At 40.0% G+C, this 20223-nt stretch overlaps 1 protein-coding gene across 3 annotated transcripts in view; it reads left to right on the top strand.

The window, feature by feature from the left end:
- LOC148339720 (metabotropic glutamate receptor 4-like) overlaps positions 1-20223 on the top strand; it is a 139136-nt gene that overhangs the window by 31272 nt on the left and 87641 nt on the right. For all 3 annotated transcript variants that reach the window (XM_088289522.1, XM_088289524.1, XM_088289523.1), the window contains exon 2: positions 18287-19215. In XM_088289522.1, the coding sequence (XP_088145648.1) occupies positions 18715-19215 (501 nt within the window). In that variant the 5' untranslated portion in view covers positions 18287-18714. The remainder of the gene's footprint in view (positions 1-18286; positions 19216-20223) is intronic.

Below are 20223 nucleotides of genomic sequence, written 5' to 3'. Positions count from 1 at the left end.
CGACGGGCGATAAGAGACAATTACAATGTTTACACGCAGGCAATATTCGGGTTAAGGGCAAAATTCTGGAATGACATGTTTACTTGAGCGAATGGACAGAGTTATTCCCGCAATTTGATGACCTGAACCACGGACGCTGTGACGCAAATCGATGTCTTTTCCGCTTGTTACAATCTGCAATCAATAAAACACCACATTAAGTGTGCCGCCGTTCTGAGTTTCACCATGATTGTTTAATTGTCTTTGTATTGTGTTGCACGCCGGACGTACAGACTTATACACACAGTTTCACTTTCACCGTTGAGACCGAAAATAACACGAAAACCAGAGAAATCGATGTTTACAAGTCGAGCTGGCGACTATAAGGGTGACGAGCATAAACCTACAAAAATTCTGTTTTTGAAAAACCGAATACAAGCTAATTTTGGTTTTAGCTGAATTTACATGGCCTTTAAAAACACAAATCTATTTAAAACGGTTATTGACTGCATTTCAATATAGTCAATGCCTGCTCACACCGACTTTGCGAACTTTGCAGAGGAGAGGATAGGATAGCTCAGGACTGATTTACACATGAATCATTTGATTAAACTGGATTTGCATTTTGTGGGTGTTTTTTTAAAAAAATTTTTTAAAGTGGCGCACATGTCTTCTTCCAGCCAGTCACACGATGGGCTGAATTTCACTGTGGTGAGGCTTTTTAAGAGGTTAGGTCAGATTAAGGTAACTCTTACTAGTGATGGGCATGACAGTTTTTTTAGGGGAACTCAACCATTCGAATCAGTTTACCAAAAATCGTTCTAAAGTTTCGTTCACCAAATCATTTGCGCCCCTCCAGGCCTTCAACATGAGCAGTCGTTTATATATGCAGGGCATCATAATTCATAAACGTGCATGTTGCTTTCTAGTTCGTGCTTTTAACCCTAGCATCCCAAGTCCAAGTTGTTTAAAATTGCTTTCAGTGCAACGGCACCAACTCGAATAATTTTATAACTTGTATGGAAACCAACGGTTTAATTGAAGACGACATGTCTGCGAGTGTGAATAGTTGTCTATACTTCAAGTGCCCTGTCATTGACTGGCGACCCTCCAGGGCGGAAAACAAAACTGCCCTCTAAAGTTTAGACAATCAAAAGGGCGAGCCTTACAAATGTTGTTTGCCTAATCAACATCCACTGTGAGTGTTGTGGCTCATTAAACTGGCACGTTGCACTCACATTAATAATGCAATTCTTCTGATATGCTCGAAGACCTCCCATCTCGTTAATGTAACGCTCATCACACAGGTTAAGACAACAGCCTGGAGGTAGTTGACATTGTCACCCGTATCATCGGGAGTGGGTCATAACAACCGTAAATTTGTCTTGGGGTTACCGTAGAGCACGAGTGTTTAACTCAAGGTACGCCCAGCCTTCAACATAATTTTATGTGGCCCTTGAAAGCGTGTCAAAGCTGACCATAAACATGATCAAATGACGGAGCAATTATGGAACATCACGTGGCGTTTGAAGTCTTTTCACACTGCGATGGATACCAGCGCAAGCTTGCCTTTATTTGGACGTACTTGTGTCGCACACATCCAGGAAGTTGATGTTAACGGAAGTTCAGCTGTTCTTCTATTGTAGGGTGGGCAAACTTTTTGATTGGCGGGCCACAATTGGTTGTAAAATTTGACAGAGGGGTGGGACCAGGAGCAGATGGATGGAGTGTTTTGATAACCTCACCTCATCGGAGAAAAAAAAATACATTTAATTTTAAATGAAAGTGGAAAGAAAGCATTACAACAATATATATATATGTCTTTGAAAAACCACAGTATTTAGAAAATAAAACATTAACAAGGTTTATTCATTTAATTTTTTTTTCAAGCTCGGCGGGCCGGATTAAAAGTTTAACGGGCCGCATGTGGCCCCCGGGCCATAGTTTGCCCACGCCTGACATCACCAAGACGCCACTCTCTAATTGAACCATTTTTGATGCAACAACGTTCCTCGGGCCACGGTGGGACATAAACACACCAAATAAGTCTGTGCTAAGTGCAGTGTGAAAAGGCTCTCAGGGTTCACGAACACGGTCCAAATGCAACTTCAGGCGGCATTTAAGCGGCCTCTCCCGGGCTCGTCCTATGGAGCCAAAGCAATAACAAATTCTCTTATTTGTGTTTTTAAAAGTAAAAAAATTAAAATTTGCCTGACATAAATGCAAGCCCAAAATTAGCTGAGATGTGTTGCCGGTGTTTTTATGCGATGTATAAATATGTAAAGGATCCTAAAAAAAATCCAGAATAACAATAAAAAGACAACCTAGTAATCAACGGCAGCAACAATGTGCAACAAGCCAACAACAGTTCTGTCGCTAGTGGCCTTAAAACCACTTTCGATTGGCTCCGCCCACAAGCTATCACCAAGGAGAATGCAAGAAAATAAACAGCAACAGAAACCTGGAACATAGCGAAATGTTGCATTTTCCTAACTAAGAAAATTCAATGCTGATTTAGATTATTTTTTTTTTAAATTTGATTTATTGTTTTTTATTTACATAATATAATATATAATATTGTTTTGTATTTTCTCCTACTGGGGCATAATTCTGATAACAAAAAAAAACATCCTACAATATCAATTTGCCTTTGTTCTTTTGGAGTGTAAAAAAAAAACCATCCATGTCTTTGTACATGTTGTATTTCTACATCTTTCTGTATACTGCATGTGCGCTTGAGTGACTTTCGCGTCCATTTGAGCATCGCCTCACTTTGACTATCTCCACAAACAGCCTACTAGTTTAAAGGCTTCTCACACTCCCTCCTATCCCCCCTTTTTCCACCCACCTGCTTCTCAAATCAATGTTCCAGCCTTTTCTTCCTCGCTGCAGATTCCCTCGGCCACAGCAGACTGACATTTCTGCCGAGTAGCAGCACCTCATGTCGGTTCCCTAACTGACTCAGTCCCCCCGGGACAGATAATCCCACGCTAAATCCCTCAGATTCTGTGATTAATGATATGTCTTGTAGTCGCGACCCTTGTTCTTTTGCTGCAATGTCTCCCGTTGAGACCAGGGGAGCTTTGGAGAACTGACAAGGGAGACCTGTACATTTACGCGCTGGCACAGCAAAGCAGCCCTGTGGCAAACAGACGCAGCTTGACAGGACCTTTTTACTAGCGAGCGGACGCACGCTGCATATACGATGCATTATGTTCAAAGAAATACTGTGCAATGAAGGTTTGGAAGCGAGATAGCATTAATGTCTCCATGATGCCATGTCGAGTATTTGTTGGCTCGGCAAAGATTGAGCTTTTTATTGCCTTGAACTTGCGATGTGTTGATGTGATAGTGTTGTATCTAATCTAAAGACATTGATTTTGTGGTATGGATTCTCAGAAAACACATTATCAAGGCTTGGTTGGGTTTTGATTTTGAGGTGTTGATGTCATAATTTTTAGATTTGACTTCACTGTGGTGCAGAACTTCTCTGCAATCTGATTGGTGTTGCATGCAATGATGCAGTGCTGAAAAGTCCAACCGCCACAATAATTCTATAGAGCTAGGGCTCTTATTATAGTTCTCGCATACAAGGTGATGTAAGATATAAGAGATACAAGGTGTATCATCCAACTTCCCAGGTCTTAAATCTATCAAACGATTTTCTTCAAGGTATTAAATTCTATATTTTATCAACATTCACGAAATTGCAAGGTTATTTCAGTGAGCAAAATAACCAAAACTAAAATAAAAAAAAAAAACATTAGCCAATAAAATGTAGATGACGTCGCTCCAAGGAGACGGGTCTGCTGGCTCAGCTGCTTTAGTCATTTAACTCGGCCCAAAATGGAACACTAGTTGAAGTGTGCTTTCCTTTTTGTTTCATATATGAAAAAAAAAACATCTATACAGATTCTAAAAAAAAAAAAAAAAATAGTATACTGTTGAACTGAGTTTTACAATGTACCCTATCAAAATGTTTCTTTAAAATATATTTTTATTGAATTTAATGTTTGGCGTTTTTCTAATCTGTCACACAAATAAATAATACTATTTCTTTTAAAACTAAAACTAACACTCAACAAAAACTAAGACTAATACAGCCGCCCTGAACACTAATTAAAACTAACTAAATTTAATAAACAAAAAGAAATAAAAATGAATTATAATTAAAATGACACAGTAACCGTGCCACATTGTTGATTTTAATTTTGCTGATCCTTTTCTGATTTCATTCCCTAATTAAAGTCAGGAGAATTAAGGTGTTTTTCATGCGGTGCATACATTCTTACGATCTACCTTTATAGCTGTATGGCTTTATTGTTGCCATGAGCAACACACCCATTTAACTCATTTAATCCCAGACGTTTTTCTGGATTTTGCGAGGCCAATTAAATATTGTGTTCTAATGCCGTAAAAACACGGAGCTGTAACGCAGAAAAAATAAGGCTAAGACGTATAAATACGCCATTGGGAGCCGACGACTACGTTTTTGAAAACATATATGTACGTTTTATGAACTGAATGAGTTAATATTATCATTTGTGGATCACGTGCTGTTGAGATGATGACCTTTAGCTTGCATCCTTGCTCTGTTTGTGTTTAACCTCAACTTGGCTAGTGCGGCTATATCAGAGACGACGAAAAGACAGTCGTGTGGCTTTGGAACTGCTTTGCAAATGCGTCCGGCCTCAATCATTCTGCATGTAGCTCAGTGGATCAGAACGCTTCGTGTGTGCCACAACTCCAAAGTTTGAGGTTTGTTGTGAAAGTGTTTCGTGTTCAGATGTAATTTTGGCAGTAAGGCCAAGGCTGCAACTCCGCAGGCGATACACAGTGACCCACAGATAAAAGTGAGAGTTTTCATTTAAAGTCAGCCTCCAGCTGAGACTGTGTGCAGCAACCTTGGCTGTCATGCTCATCAAACATATACACTCAAATGTAGACCACAAAAAAAAAAGACATTTGGATATCTTTTTTACTTCATATGTACTGTGCATGTGCATTCCTATCAAATGTGCACTGGATGGTCAAAAACATGAAATGTTCTTGAATGTAGAAATTAGCAAAATTATGAGGCGCACACGATTCTTGAAAATGGGGGGAAAAAAATGCACTTTTTTCCGAGCGCTCCTGAGGGATTTATTATTTTTTTTTTTTTGGGGCAGTCATCCAGTCAAAGGGTGGTCCCGGATAGATTTGCATCCATCTCTTGCTTTCAGTTATGCCGAAACAGAAAAAGGTCTTTGACAAATTGTTGCCACACCGTTGGTCCAATTGAACCGTCTAAAATATCTTGTTGAAGAATTTGGGGAGGAACTAAAGACCAATCCTGATTTATTCAATTCACAAAGAGGTTTGTCGGAAGACTTCAAGTGGAAATCTTCAATAACACGATAACAGTAAACCCCAAATATCTTCCAAAAAGAAAAAAAGAAAATCAAGTACGTACTCGAGTGTCATTATTTCCTTCTCCGGGCAGCTAAAGCGCCTTTTTAACGAGCTCCAGGTCAAGAGGCCACCGTGCAATTAATCTGCTTTGCGCGACACACCTCACGGGTTTAGTAATAAATGTATCATTTGACAAATAATGCTGCTTGGCTAAATGTCGTCAAAGAATCACAAATTATCCAGGCATGCAAGATGGAGACTTTTCAATGCCGAATATCCCGATAGCTCAATCGGACATTTTTTTTTTGTGTGTGGAGATGCGCGATAATGACCCTGTTTGTCACCTTGGTCCCGCCCCTTTTGCCCCACACACTGAGACTGCATGCTTTATCTTAAGGCGAAGCTGGCAGGGTACGATGAATGTGAGCCGTAGATTGGCTCTCTAACGCTGCATTAATTTTTAAGCACAATTACCAAGACGGCATTTTTAATGCAGCTTTGTACGACGGCAGCAGAGACGCACGTGCGGGCTCGGAACGTGTATTTGCATAATGTCGAAATTTTGGTGTATAGATTTGTGACAAGAGAGGCAGCGTTCTCAAAGCCGTTTATTTTGAGTTTCAACGATGATTGCTGAAAACCTGCCATCAAGCATCCTGATATTGCTCTGTTGCATTTTCCTCTCATTCTAAGTCTCAAACACAATTCCAATAATTTTGTTTTCACCACGCATTGGAGTCACTTTGCATTTGAATGACGGTATCCAAACCATGTTGTTGGCGCGCGTATTTGTAAATAGATGAAAGCTGGAAATGGCAGCTTCAAAGTCACGTTGATGCCACTTTGGCTTTTCATAGTGGGGAAAAAACGGGTCGCTTTGTTAAAGCAAAGCATTGCCTTTTCAATTCGTCTTCTTTCGTATCGGTGGCCCAGACGGGATACCTTTTTAGGGACCGTTGACACTGTATCGGTGTTAAATAGAAACATACAAAAACATGTTTGGGCAAAAATGTTAGCATTTTGGAGAGTCAACACAAAGGGCTCTATTTTTGTAGCCCAAGGGTCCTCAATCCTGTTCCTCGAGGGCCGATGTCGTGCCTGTTTCCGATCTCTCCTTGCTGCAACACACCTGATTGAAATGATCAGATAATGGGCAAGGTCTGCAGAAGCTAGATAACGATCCTGATCATTTGAATCAGGTGTGTTGCAGCCAGGAGTGGCAGGACACCGGCCCTCGAGGAACAGGATTGAAGACCTCTGTTGCATACAGTGCACATTTAAACTGTTAACTGTGTTCACTCCCACAACGGCGCAAGCGCATCTTTTTACCTGCGGGGGACTAAAATAAGGCTATTTACAAAAAAAAAGAAAACAAAACTGTTTGGAAAGTGTACATGGTAAAAAAAACGGCAAATGAGCCAATTAAGAAAGAAAGAATTTTGATTTCCAAAAGAAGACAATTGCGAGATACTGAAATAAAACTAACGAAATAGCATACATTAAACTGTAAGTAGGACTGCATGAGTTTGGAAAAACATGCAATATGCGTGATTCATTTTGTGATATTTAACATATGCCTAAAGAAATGCCCTCTTTATCATATAAAAAAAAAGTTTTCATATATTACATGTATTTGTATATAATTGACTTATTTAGTGTTAGTAATGCCCCTAGATATTGTTTTCCAATTGGATGCGGATGCATTTATTTTTGCATTACAGCAGCTTAAAAGTAAAATCCACTTCACAACTGATTTAGCAAAAACAAATGGCTTATGCTTAATAACTAAAAGGCCTACGTAACAAAAATTTGATCCAGACAGGTTTTCTTAATTGACGTCACATTAAATTTAACCAGGAATTAAAAAAAAGCTCAAACAAACTAAATGTATGCAACAAGTTTTAGAAATCACAGGTAGAGGAAGAAAAAAATAAATAAATCAAAGCATTTCAACAGTCAGTTATTCTGAAAGATTTTAAATTTGAAATACCTGTGAAGATGACATTTGTGCAACCTTGATGGAGTTAGCATGACAGTCTATTCAGCAATCACATATATTTGCGGCTCGAAACACCTAAGACACCCCGAGGCCAAGCACAAGGTGTCTTATGTTCCCGTGCAGAGACATCAAGGACTTCCATCAGACTGCAGGCAGTCAAGTTGAACAAACCCCGTGCTTTATTGTAACTTCATCCGCTTACTTCACTTCAACCTAAAATTTTTGCGTTTTTCTTATTTTTTTTTGTGATGTGGATTGATTTTTTTTTGTTATAAGCCTTTTGCGTGTGTGTGTGAGCGTGTCTTTTTTTTTTTTTAATGCCATACTACTTTGTCTTTAATTCATACCTTTTTTTTACTTGTGCATGTCTGAATCTACAGTATGTCATCATAAAAATAGTACCAAGAGCCATATTTTCATGACCAACCTTCGTGCTTTTTCATGTAAATGTATGGGCTCACATCAGCTCCCTTTGACCAGTCCTTGTCTTGCGGGAGCGTCGCATTAAGGGAGTGTTATCATCCTAAATGGAAAGTAAGAATAAAATCTAGTTAGTTATGAGTCACCATATATACATACATCAAAAACAACTCCCCCCCGCCCCCCTTTTGAGTGATGACCGTGTTGTTCAGGCTATTCCCATTAGCGTGGATCTTCATATAGAACGCTAGAACAGACATCTGACTCCCACACCAATAGTTGAAAATGCCACATGCATGGCAACCGCTTGAAAAAAAAAAAAAAACAGGAAAAAAACCTAATTAAATGAGTTGTCTTGATATGTTGCCTACAGAAATTGCTTGGGGATTTGATTGTGTTTAAAATGGCATTTCTTCCAATGCCAGTATTGAAATGATATTTGACGCATTAAAAAGCCATAAACTGCAATTAGTGAAACAGACCTTAGAAAATCATATAAAGGTCAACAAACATGTCTCTGTGGAAGAAATAATGAAAAAAACAAAACGTTCACAAATTAACTGCTGAGAAAAGTTGATTGTCGTGCTTTTGTGATGCGCTTTAAATGCCTAATTACGCACAAACTCCGACTCATTCCTCGGGAAGATTACTTTGACGTTTACGCCAGCAGCACTTGACTGGTCAACATGAATCTTCCAGTCCAGAATCAAAGAATATGGCTCGCAAGAGGAATAAAGAGGCAGATTTTTAATAAGCATGCTCTGGCAGCCGCATTAGCAATGATGCAAAGCTTACAAGTGAACATCCTCTGATTCACCGTTTATATTAGTGTATTTATCCTCCTCCCGGTGTACTCGTAACATAAAGTATGGGCCACAATCCAGCTGACAAGTAAACTGAAAAAAATAGATTCTGGATTTAAATCCAAGCCATGGGTGCCCTTTGAAGATGGATCTCTCTTAAGAGGAGATGAAGGGACGAAGCGATTTTTAGCGCTGGTCGAAAATATCAAGCAAGCTGGTCCCTACATTTGTTTGTGTGGTCCATTTCCCCTGAAACGGAACATTTAATAACATGTACAGTACGATTCATCCCAAAATAACTGCAGAGACTTTAGATCTCCATCAAAGGATGACCCGTCACAAGGACTAAACACAACAAGAACAGCAGCAAGAAAAAAAAATGTAGATCAAAATCAGCCTATCTTGGAGTTTTTTTCAAGCTTAAGATCTAACATTTGCAAAAACATCAAAATCCAAAACACATTTAATTTATTTTTTATTTTATTCATCAGAAGAATAGAACATTTCGGGATTATGTCGAATATTATCAAGCACGGATCAGCATACATGCTGTGTACAATATAAAAGAAAATGAAATTCACAAACCACATATTTCACATAATCTGTTATCTTTTCTAACTCGACCTGTTTTAATGGCCAGAGGAAGAATACCAGACCTCCGCTGAGCAACCAAAGATCTTTGACTTCTAGATAAAACAAGAGTTCAGATCTAAACCTTTCTTTGATCTGCGCAGTGTTACAGAACGCCTTGAAACCAGGTTTCTTCAAATTAGAGAAGCTTTAACAGGATTAATATTACCACACCGGTTTTTCGTAGGAATAAATTTCACATCAACTTCTTCAAAGATTGACAAATGCTTTTTTGAGCGCTGAGATTCATCTAGTTTGCTTCACTTAACTCATGCTCTGCCAGTCCAGGTGAAAATAATGCACTTTATGACTTCTATATCCGTCATTGGCAGTGAAAGAGTTAAATACTTTACGATTGATTCTACACTCTGCCGTTGTAACCAATCGATTCCATAAACATTTCACCTATCCGCTGGATAAACCTAGCGACCCCGGCTCATGTCTTCCTGAATTGCACCGAATAGCTCGAGTCTGTGTATCGTTTATTGCTTTCGATTCTTTAATTCTCCACACCCCTGCAGCATAATTTAGAGTAGGTGAGCCCATCCCAGCTGTCTTCCGGCGGTAGGCGGGGTACACCCTGGACTGGTCGCCAGCCAATCACAGGAAACACCAAGACAACCAACCATTCGGGTTCACAATCATACCTAGGGCCGATTTAGAGTGTTCAATTAACCTACCATGCATGTTTTTGTGAATATGGGAGGAAACCGGATCAAAGACGATTCGATACCTATCTGGATATTTTTTTTATCCACAATATATGCAGGAAGTAGCCCGTTACCTCTTCTCACTGGTTTGAATGTAAAATTGGCCCTGGCTCGGCCATACCGATTTCTCTGTCTTAAAATGGAAAGCACAAGCTTTGCGTATAATAATGAGGAGGGCAAGATGAGTAGCAGCAAAAAAAAAAAAAAAGGAAATGAGTTCATCTGATGCTGATTGCAAGTCAGTATCTGGGGTAATTTAGGCTCATCTGTGAGCTACAGCTTCATGAAAAACACCGAGTACTTCAGGTTGGGCAGTTTGACAGCCTGTTGGAGAGAATTGGCCTAAGCCTCAGGAGTCATTTTTGTACCACTCGACTAAAATATTTTGCTGTTGCACTTCCGCCACCATTCTCTTACTCGATGACTACGAGGGAAACGTGCTGTGATCTCATGATGCTCTTCCAAATGACTTAGAGTAGGCTTTATTTGGGTTCCGCGCCATTCCGCATGCTGTGCTGTGACACGGGCGAGGAAAGCCACTTCGCAAGTAACCCGCTGAATCCTCATCAGCCGACTATCAAGCAAAGTTCTTTAATAGCGTTAGGATGATTCCTCATGTAAGAAGTTGTTGTATTCGCCAACTGTTGTCCTGACTAATTTATATTTAAATCATCATTGCATCTTCACTCATTGCACTGGAAGACACAAGATGCTCCTACTCTGATTCAGACGACTTTAACTGTTATTAGCGTTTTTTTGTTAATGCTGCACAATTGTAATATTTGAGGGAGAAAAAAAAATGGTCGCTTGCGTGAGGTATGTTGGCATTGGGACGCAAGATGATACATCCTGGATGGTCCGCCGGTGATGGAGGGGGCCACAATTTTTCATTTGTGCCACATAGGACCACATACTTTTTAACCATATGTATGACAAAATTACAGTTTTTAAATGGACAAAATACATGCATATGTGCTCTTAACTCACTCACTGCCATTGACGGATAAATGCGTCAAAGATCCATTTTTTTCACTCGGCTGATTTTGTTGAGTGCATGTATAAAACATCCACTATCCTAAACCAACCAAAAGGTTTTTGAAGCAAAAAAAAAAACTAAATAACAACAAAGTATTTTTTTTCAAGTGCTAAGGGTTCGCTTACATAAAAATTGCGATTCAACGATGGCACAAAACTGCAGAACGATTAATTGATATTAAGTGCAAGAATTAATTTTGTCAATTTTTCCCACTAATATACAAATCACTCCAAATTGTAATTTTATTAAGGCTGATGTTTATCCTGCATATATTTCCAAATCCGAAAAACTTTATAAAGCCTACTAATGTGCTATCGATCCGTATAACACCCAAGTGTAATTAAGACATGTTTGTTATCTCGTGATGCTTCGTGATAAAAAACTTACAACTACAGTCGATACCTGCATATTTGGAGTTCGGCACCTGCAGATTTGCACATTCGCAGATGTATTTATTTTTTTGCCATGGAAGTATAATAAATTTCTAACTAAGAGCACCATCTAGAGCAGTAAAAAATTCTCAACCGTTTCCCGAAGCTTCATTTTCCGTGAACATTATTCGAAGTTCCTATTTGACAACCAAATGAAGCAATCGTTTCGCTTTAAGATCTACGCAATCGTTTCCCTTTGAGCCACACCACAAGCTGCTGGTTCCTAAACGACAATTGGTGAGCCAAATTTGGCTTGGTAATCACATCCACTGCACCTAAGGCGGCATTGAAAACCATGACTGAATGTATCCACCACCCACCATGCCAAGGAAAAAAAAAAAGTCTTGAACGGGAGCCCTGATGGTATCCATTCAAAACTCCCTTTGATTTTTTTTTTTCAACGTGCTTTCATCTCTTGATGGAGCTTTATTGTCCCCATGGACAATGCTTATAGAATGACAATGTTTCACACATCACCTCCACATCATGATCTTTCGTCACTCATTTTCCACATTAGGCTGGTAACAATCAATCAAGAAATTTCAGAATACCAACTCCCGGGGCTCATGTTTTCTATTTTCTATTCAAATATACTTGTTCCTGAGGTGAACAATCTGCTCCTCTCCCTGCCTGTGTAGAGGAATGAAGAGAGGAAGTAAATGGCGGCGCTCTCATGATAAGAATTCCACTTTATCCATTCAAGCATACCTCAACAGTGAAACCTTCTTTGACAGGGTGGCGGGAATCAGAGGGATGCAGTATTCATCGCTCCCGCTTCCAGGAGTGCAGTTAAACCCCAGCTATACTTAGAAGAAGCACCGAGTGTGATTTGAAATATGCGGCTCCTGACAAATGCCCTCCTATTGTCGCCGCTGGGGGAAGCCACGTTGGAGCAATTGCTTCCTGTGACAAAACTATCTTCTGTGCACACTCTGCCGTGGGCTCTGAGCTGTTTGTTAGGTATTACTTGATGTTCCAACCTGAAAGAGGCTTCTGAGAGGGATTCACAGTGTGGGCTGCTTTGGTTAGTTGTTTGGACGCAGCAGGTCATTGTTCTCTCCATCGAATGAAAAAGTAAAAGTGTCTGCTTGCTTCGCGGCTAATATTAACAGGTCAAATGGACTGAGTAGGCAAGATGCCACCTGATGATGATGGTTGCACACAATAATTTGAGATGGCAATAATGTGGACAGCTAACCTTTCCTTGTTTCGCACTCTTTAATGAAATCAATTTTTTTTTTTGCAAAGGTTGTAGCAATTGAAATTTCAGGTTAGATTAAAAAATCTCTTAATATTGCCAAGTAATCTGAGATTGATTTAAATAAAACTAATCAACAGCAAATTTGAACATTTTTGATGCTGATTCCAAAAAAAATGTCGTCTTTTCTCTCTAGCACATCCGATTGTTTTTAAGTTTGACCTATAAAGTATTTCACCAAGTGTTGTAATTTATCAATAAGTCATTTGAGGGGAAAAAAGAAAGCCTTAACACATAAATATTATTAAATGTATAACTATATTACATATTGTATTACAGTTATTATACTATTATCATTATGATAACCTGAAATGATACAGAAAAAAATGAGGGTCGATTCAGAATCAGCATACAAACATTTACCTACATTTTTTCATTTGTAGCTCTTCAAAGGCAAAGCAGAAAAAAAACTGAAGCGTACAAAAATGACCAAAACACCCATTGATAACATTTTACAGAAAATGTAAAAAAAACATTTTTTAAATAAATAAATACAAGTGGGTTACTAAAAGGAAAAAAAAAAAAAATTGTTTGGAGAACCATAAAGGTTTGAGGAAAAATAGCAAATTTTTTAACCTGGATTTAAAAACATTTACACTCTGGCTGACTTAAATTCTGTTGGCAGCTTATTCCATTTGTGTGCAGCATAACGGCTAAATGCTGCTTCACCATGTTTATTTTGAACTTTGGGCTCCACTGACCTGAGTCTGCAGACCTCAGAGCCCTACTTGGGTTTTTTGTAGTCAATCAGCATCACTTGAATGTATTCAGGACCTAAACCATTCAGTGGTTTATACACCAATAGCAGAATTTTTAAATCTGTTCTACAGTTAATTAGGAGTCGGAGTAAAGCCCTTAGGACTGAAGTGGCGGAATATGATGGTTACATTAGTACACACTTTTGCTTTAATATGCATGTCTTGCAAACCAGTCTCCACAACTGCATTCAAAATGCACTCTAACAAGAAACAACATTGCTTCATGGAGACATCCCGCGAATTTAACGCTGAATATTGAGTGCAGCAAATCAGCTTACTTACGAGGGCGATCCCATGATGTGCCTGACAACTAGAAATAAAGAGACCGTATTTCCATATTAGCTCGGGATGTGAGTGTATGCTTTGTGAGTTGCTGTGGGACCCGGTCGTCTGATTAAAAATGGTAACCGTCACACCGCCTCACAATTGTCACTTTGAAACAGCCTCATTTGTGACATTTTCGACGACGAGGCTCCTGTGCTTGGCCATTCAACAAATTATTTTGATTTTTTTTTTGTGTGTGGGATACATGCTCGTAAAAAAAGAAATAAAAAAAATAAAATAAACAGATTTTTTTCTTTTTTTTTCATTCTCATCCAGTCTTGAAGTGTATCCTGTCATGAATAAGAAATTGAGTAAAGGACAAGTCATTGCTGCCCTCCACCCAATGCCTTTGTCGCATTAATTGTGCACATGTAGGGAGTGACTTTTCGGTTTTGCCTGTGAATAATTCAGATCTTACATATGTGCATATGGGCAGGAAACATGATTTAAAATGGTGTCCCGTGTACGAAACAATGTCTCTGAAACCTCGGCATGGTGTCTAACATTTCAATTCTCAGCATGATTTTTCCAATAAACTTTGACGAGTGTCCCATTCTGCATTTTCCCCCATTAAACGAATCCACTACCCGGTTGCCCCCAGGCTGCAACACTGACTGTTTGTTAATGGAATCTGCATTTTGCATGAAGAAAATGTTAATGGGTGAATAGAATAAGAATCAGTCGTATTTCTAGCTCTGGTGGAGCGTGCTAATGGACAGCGTCCTGAAGACGCAATACGATAATGAAGGTGCGGAGAGGTGGGGGTTGCGTCTGGTGTCACTTATTGAGATGGTATGGATGCAGATGGCTGAGTAGAGAGCTTCAATGCATGGAATGAAACGAGCTTCCTTTAAAGCAGGGGTGGGGAAACTTTTTGATTGGCGGCAACAATGGGTTCTAAAATTTGACAGAGGGGCCGGACCAGGAGCAGATGGATGGAGTGTTTTGGTAAACTCACCTCATCGGAGAAAACAAAACAAACATTTAATTTGAGATGAAAGTGAACAAAAGCCTTACAATAATATATATTTCTTAAAAAAAACACATTAAGAAAATAAAATATTAAGGTTTATTCATTTCATTTTTTTACAAGTTCGGCGGGCCGGATTAAAACGTTGAACGGGCCGCATGTGGCCCCCGGGCCGTAGTTTGCCTACACCTGCTTTAAACGATTCATTTTTATGCCCGCTGCTTTCTTCTTTTCATCTGGACTACCTTGATTGTGACTTGCTTCTGGCTCTGAGTCATATGATGATTTGAATGCATTTTTTTTTTTTATACGGGTATGTGATTAGAAATGTGATTTACCCTCAGTGCTGCGTTGTCTTGAATTAAAACCGCGAGTGAGCCAGTCAACTGAAGAGATGTCGCTCTTCTCCTTCTTGACATGTCTATTGTCGAAAAACAATAGTCGGTTTGATGGGGGTGGTTATTAAACTCATGTTGCTTTCAACGGAACCTGTCATGGACAAAGAAAGCAGAGAAATGTTGCATCCTGTAGGAGGTGGCAAATGAAACAATGGTTGCATGTTTGGAAAGCAAAGAGGATGCATTTTTTTCGTTTTCACGTGCTGGTGAATGTCAATCACATGCATTGCAGAGCTGTTTTTCGTTTTCTGAGCAGACCTGCAATCAAATATTCATTTTAAAGCTTTCAACTTGAAGACGTTATTTCAAGTTGTCACAATGGACTTATGGATTCCTGTTGGATTTTGTCAGAAAGAGGGAGCTTGTCTCGGAGGGATTTTTTTTTTTCTTGATACCTTTTTTTTTTTCAAAAGGGTTTCTGACGTATGCCATTTTTTTTTTAAAACCTTTGAAATATGAGAAGAAAAATGCCGTTTATAATACCTGAATCATATTTTCATTTGTATCTGCGAAATTGAAATTTTATGCGTTTCCCTCTTTGAATGCAGATGAGTCGTCCAGATGAAACTTTTCCACGAGCGCTGCGACTACATTGTTTTCCTGCAGCATGACACAATGAGGGAATCACTTTTGACTTGAAAATCAAAACAAAACAAAACAAGAGCGCCACAGTAGCTAATTGTTCTGCAGGGTTTCCTCGCAGCAGTCTGGCATGCGGAGGCTTTCTAAATTATTCTTGCTTGGTGCTTGGCGACTTGCCAATGACACATTCAAAATGTAGAATCACTAGCATCAAACTTTAATCGTTTGACAGAGCAGAGATTTATACATTTCCTCACTTTTAGAGGCCTTTCTATTCTCTAGATTCTTTTTTTGTTGTTGTTGTTTTCCTCCCAGAAAATGAAATGTTGCTTTCAATTGCTTGACCCTAAAGCAGGGGTGGGCAAACTTTTGGATTGGCGGGCCAAAATGGGTTCTAAAATTTGACGGAGGGACCAGAACAGGAGCAGATGGATGGAGTGTTTTGGTAACCTCACCTCATCTGAGAAAAAAAAAAAAGCATTTAATTTTAAATCAAAGTGAACAAAAGCCTTAGAATAATATATATTTCTTTGAAAAACTACAGTATTTAGAAAATAAAACATTAACAAGGTTTTTTTTCATTTAATTTTTTTCAACTTTGGGGGGCCGGATTAAAACGTTTAACGGGCCGCATGTGGCCCCCGGGCCGCAGTTTGCCCACACCTGCCCTAAAGCATACCCCAAAAGGAAACTACCAATGCAAAACAAGCAGACACAAAAGCGACCAGTCGCCACGTGCACTGGCCGGGGACTGTCGTCGCAAGCTGGATTTTATACACAAGCCTTTGCCTCTGCAGACAGTTGATGTTTATCTGCGCATACACCCCCAAACCCCCACCCGGGACTCGTGAGCAAACAGCTGCTCAAACCTCCAGTGCGCATTTTGAGTTTCACCAAGTGAGGACAGCAAAGATTTCATCCCTTAGATGTTCAGAAAACATTTCTCGAGACTCCAAATCGATTATCATACAAAACATTTTTTTCCCCCCCCCAAGTGCTTTAATCACGCGCATTTGAAATAAGATGTTCCTCATCTGTGTTTTACACCTTCGCAGGGTTCGATATGATGACCCGTTTTTTTTTTTAACTCATTCACTACCAGCCGAGTAAAAAAAAAAAATGGATCTTTGACGTCTTTAGCCGTCGATGGCAGTGAATGAGTGACCCAAATAGAGATGTAACATTTTAAAGTAGAAAAATGTATTTGAAGCCACGATCGCTCCAAAGTATCTAACATTTTCTTACAAGTGTCTTTGCAAAGATACATAGTTAATTGTGGCTCAAAGGCAGGTGCCCCTTGCCCCATAATTGCACAGAAATTCCATTTGATTGTGTGAGGTGGTAACAGCTTAACTCATTTCTAAAGAGACCATTCCCATGCAGCCACCCTCCCTTCCCTCTTCCATCTGATCGAGGCTTTTCCTCAGAACAAGGTGTTTTCCAGCGAGTGCTCAGCCCTCATCCATTATGGATGCTGCGTTATAGAGGGAGGATCTGCGCAGATTATATAAATATCTCCTTTTCGTTCCCAGCAGGATGGGAACGGTGTTAGTTTACGGGGCATCTTTATTATGCCATGTTGATGGAAAAGAAAGCGAAGTGATGCGGACGCTAGAAGACATAAAAGGTGTCTCGGAATCATGCAAATCACTCCAAACCTCCTCGTTAATAAGATGCTTCCGCGTGAGCTCAAAATTGGGGAAAAACATGTTTTGGAGCAGCGTCGTAAATACATCTCCTTCTCTATTGAAAAAAAAAAAAAAAAAGCTATGAGAGCTGCAGGTGCTTGGAGTGAATTCATGGTCAGGCAGGCGATGCACCAGTAGGAGACCGTGTTTATATATACGGGGATCAGCATGAACTATACGAGCCTCACAGATACGGAGAGGGTGAGATGGTCAGAAGATTAAAAAAAAAAAAAGAGGACTTAAGGACTCTCCTGCTGTGTGCAGATCAACCACTATATAGGTTTTGCACTCAGAAAGAAGTCTCCACACGACTGGTGAGGCGACGGGTGGAACAGAACTTGTGAGAATATCTGATTTCATGTCTAAGACAGACATATGGTTTTGGATAGTGGGAGAGAACCCAGGAAAAAGATTTTAACTCTACACAGGTCCAATGTGAGAGCAGTCGGGTTGATTGTTCCGCTCTGCCGATCATTTAACAAAAAAAAAAAAATTGAAGAAGGTTAATTTAGTCAAGTGTGTCTTAACCTTTTGACGCATGTGCGACAGAGGATCCGCAACAGCAGAGCAGAAAATCATTCCAAGCAGCGGTAAATCTGTTCTGCTCAAGGTAAAAAAGAAATAATTCATTGCGGGGCTTTAGAAGCGCTCAAGGAATGAATGGCATACCAAAAAAAAAAAAAAAAACATCTCCTGAGTTTAAGGATGTTGAAAATAGATGAGGATTAAAAAGATGAAGTGCATGGCCTTGTTTTACATGCCAGACAGGTACCGCTTTGTTTGACATGGGCACGAATTTGCGCTGGATTCCAAATGAAATATCGTGAAAGGCTAGGAAGCATTCCTTCAAAAAAACCCCACACATTTCCCTTTTAATGTTGCCAACACGCTTTTCCTTTCTCTCCACAGGCACTTTCCGTGCAGTCCAGTGGGCCCTCTTGTGAATTTCTGCCCGCCAGAACAACAGTGAGAATGCCAGAAGCTCCAAAGTGATTTCCCCCACAAGCACAGAAGAAAGGCTGACGTCCTCCCTTTTTGTTTTTGTTCATCCCGTCTAAGAATGCTCTTTGCAGTTTCAGTCTCAGCTCCTTCCGCACCGTCGAGGTTGTGCACATGGTAACCGCATTCCACTGCAGCAACCCTGAAAGAGCAAAGAAGAAAAGAGCGACAAAAGTGAACCGGGATAATTAGCCAACGTGTGTCCGAACAAAATCCTTGAAAATGACTGTGGCCTGAAAAATAATTGCGGCGAGCCTTTAAGACTTTGTGCGTTTATGTGCGCTCACCTCTTTGACGGTCAAAGGGCTCCAGGTGTGTGTTGATTTTAGCCCTTCAAAATGAGCCTGCGAGGCGGCTTGGGCTTGGGCTGCTGGCTGCTAGCTTGTTGCTTCTTCACGTGCCGGGCAGCAAAACCCAGAATGCCGGGCCACACGCACCTCAACTCCATACGCATTGACGGGGACATATCTCTCGGTGGGCTTTTCCCAGTGCATGCCAGAGGAAATGACGGCAAAGCCTGCGGTGAGCTCAAGAAGGAGAAGGGCATCCACAGGTTGGAGGCCATGCTGTTCGCTCTGGACCGCATCAATAATGACAATGAGCTGCTGCCAAACATCACTCTGGGCGCTCGCATCTTGGACACCTGCTCCCGCGACACTCATGCGCTGGAGCAGTCGCTGACGTTTGTACAGGCGCTGATTGAGAAGGACTCAACCGATGTCAAATGTCTCAGCGGAGGGCCGCCCATCATCACAAAGCCGGAGCGAGTGGTCGGGGTGATTGGCGCTTCTGCTAGCTCCGTGTCCATCATGGTGGCCAATATACTGCGTCTCTTTAAGGTCAGTCCTTACGCCGCACGTCACATCACCGCTTCTTCGGCGGCTATGTTCACATGGACGGATTTGCTCGAAGTCTGATGGGAATAAAAATGCTTCATTCACTTGATTCTGAATATTCTGATGAAGTTATTCTGAGCAAGAGGGTTGGATTATGTCGTTTGATTGCCGCTCATGAAAACACTTATTCCGAAATTTCTGAGCATTGGCCATTTTCTTGATTTAAGCGAAGCCAGTATCTTCAAAATGATCTTATTCCCTTGAACCAGTCGCTCAGCAGTTTATACTTGTCAGCTAATGAGGATTAATCCAATAGCTACACACCGAAAAAAAATATTTTGAGAACCGGATCAAGGTCAGTTTTGATTGACGCGTGTGATGGCCATTACTTTGAAAAAAAAAAAAAAAAAACGTGTTCAATGCTGTTGAGACCTCAATGCAAGAATGTCATAGCTGTCACTATTCAAATGCTCGCCGCATTGCAAGTCTTTTTTATCAGAATATGCCACGCAGTCTGATGTGCCGAGGGACAAATGAGCTTTGGAGAGAGAGAGGATACTTTTTTTTTTATCATTTAACTGTTTATGGAAATGAATGCTGAGCTCAACCACGTTTATGATTATGATAACGAAACATGCATCTTACCTCCCACATTGAACGTGACAAATATATGCATGAAAACAATCAATATCTAAATGAATCTTTTGTTTCACCAAGACCATTTTTTTATTGGGGCACATATCTCTCATATAATCTCGGCCAAGGAGGTGGCATTTTTACTGACATATTTTTGGGATTTATTTTTTTTAAGACGGCTGATTCACTATTGTAGGCCTCAACATTTTAATTTTCACTCAACATTCGTCGCAGGAGTTTTTTTTTGTTTTGAGGGATTTCTTCAAACAGCTGATCATAATAAAATAAAGGAAAAAAAAAACACTGTGAACTCTAACCTGCATATCAAACTAAAACATTTCAGGGGAATACACAAAATTAATATGAGAATTTGTG

The sequence above is a fragment of the Idiotropiscis lumnitzeri genome, chromosome 3, assembly GCF_059441095.1.
Source record: "Idiotropiscis lumnitzeri isolate Australia: NSW breed Sydney's pygmy pipehorse chromosome 3, RoL_Ilum_1.0, whole genome shotgun sequence".
Classification (NCBI taxonomy): Eukaryota; Metazoa; Chordata; class Actinopteri; order Syngnathiformes; family Syngnathidae; genus Idiotropiscis; species Idiotropiscis lumnitzeri.
This window is presented reverse-complemented; position numbering and strand designations above follow the sequence as displayed.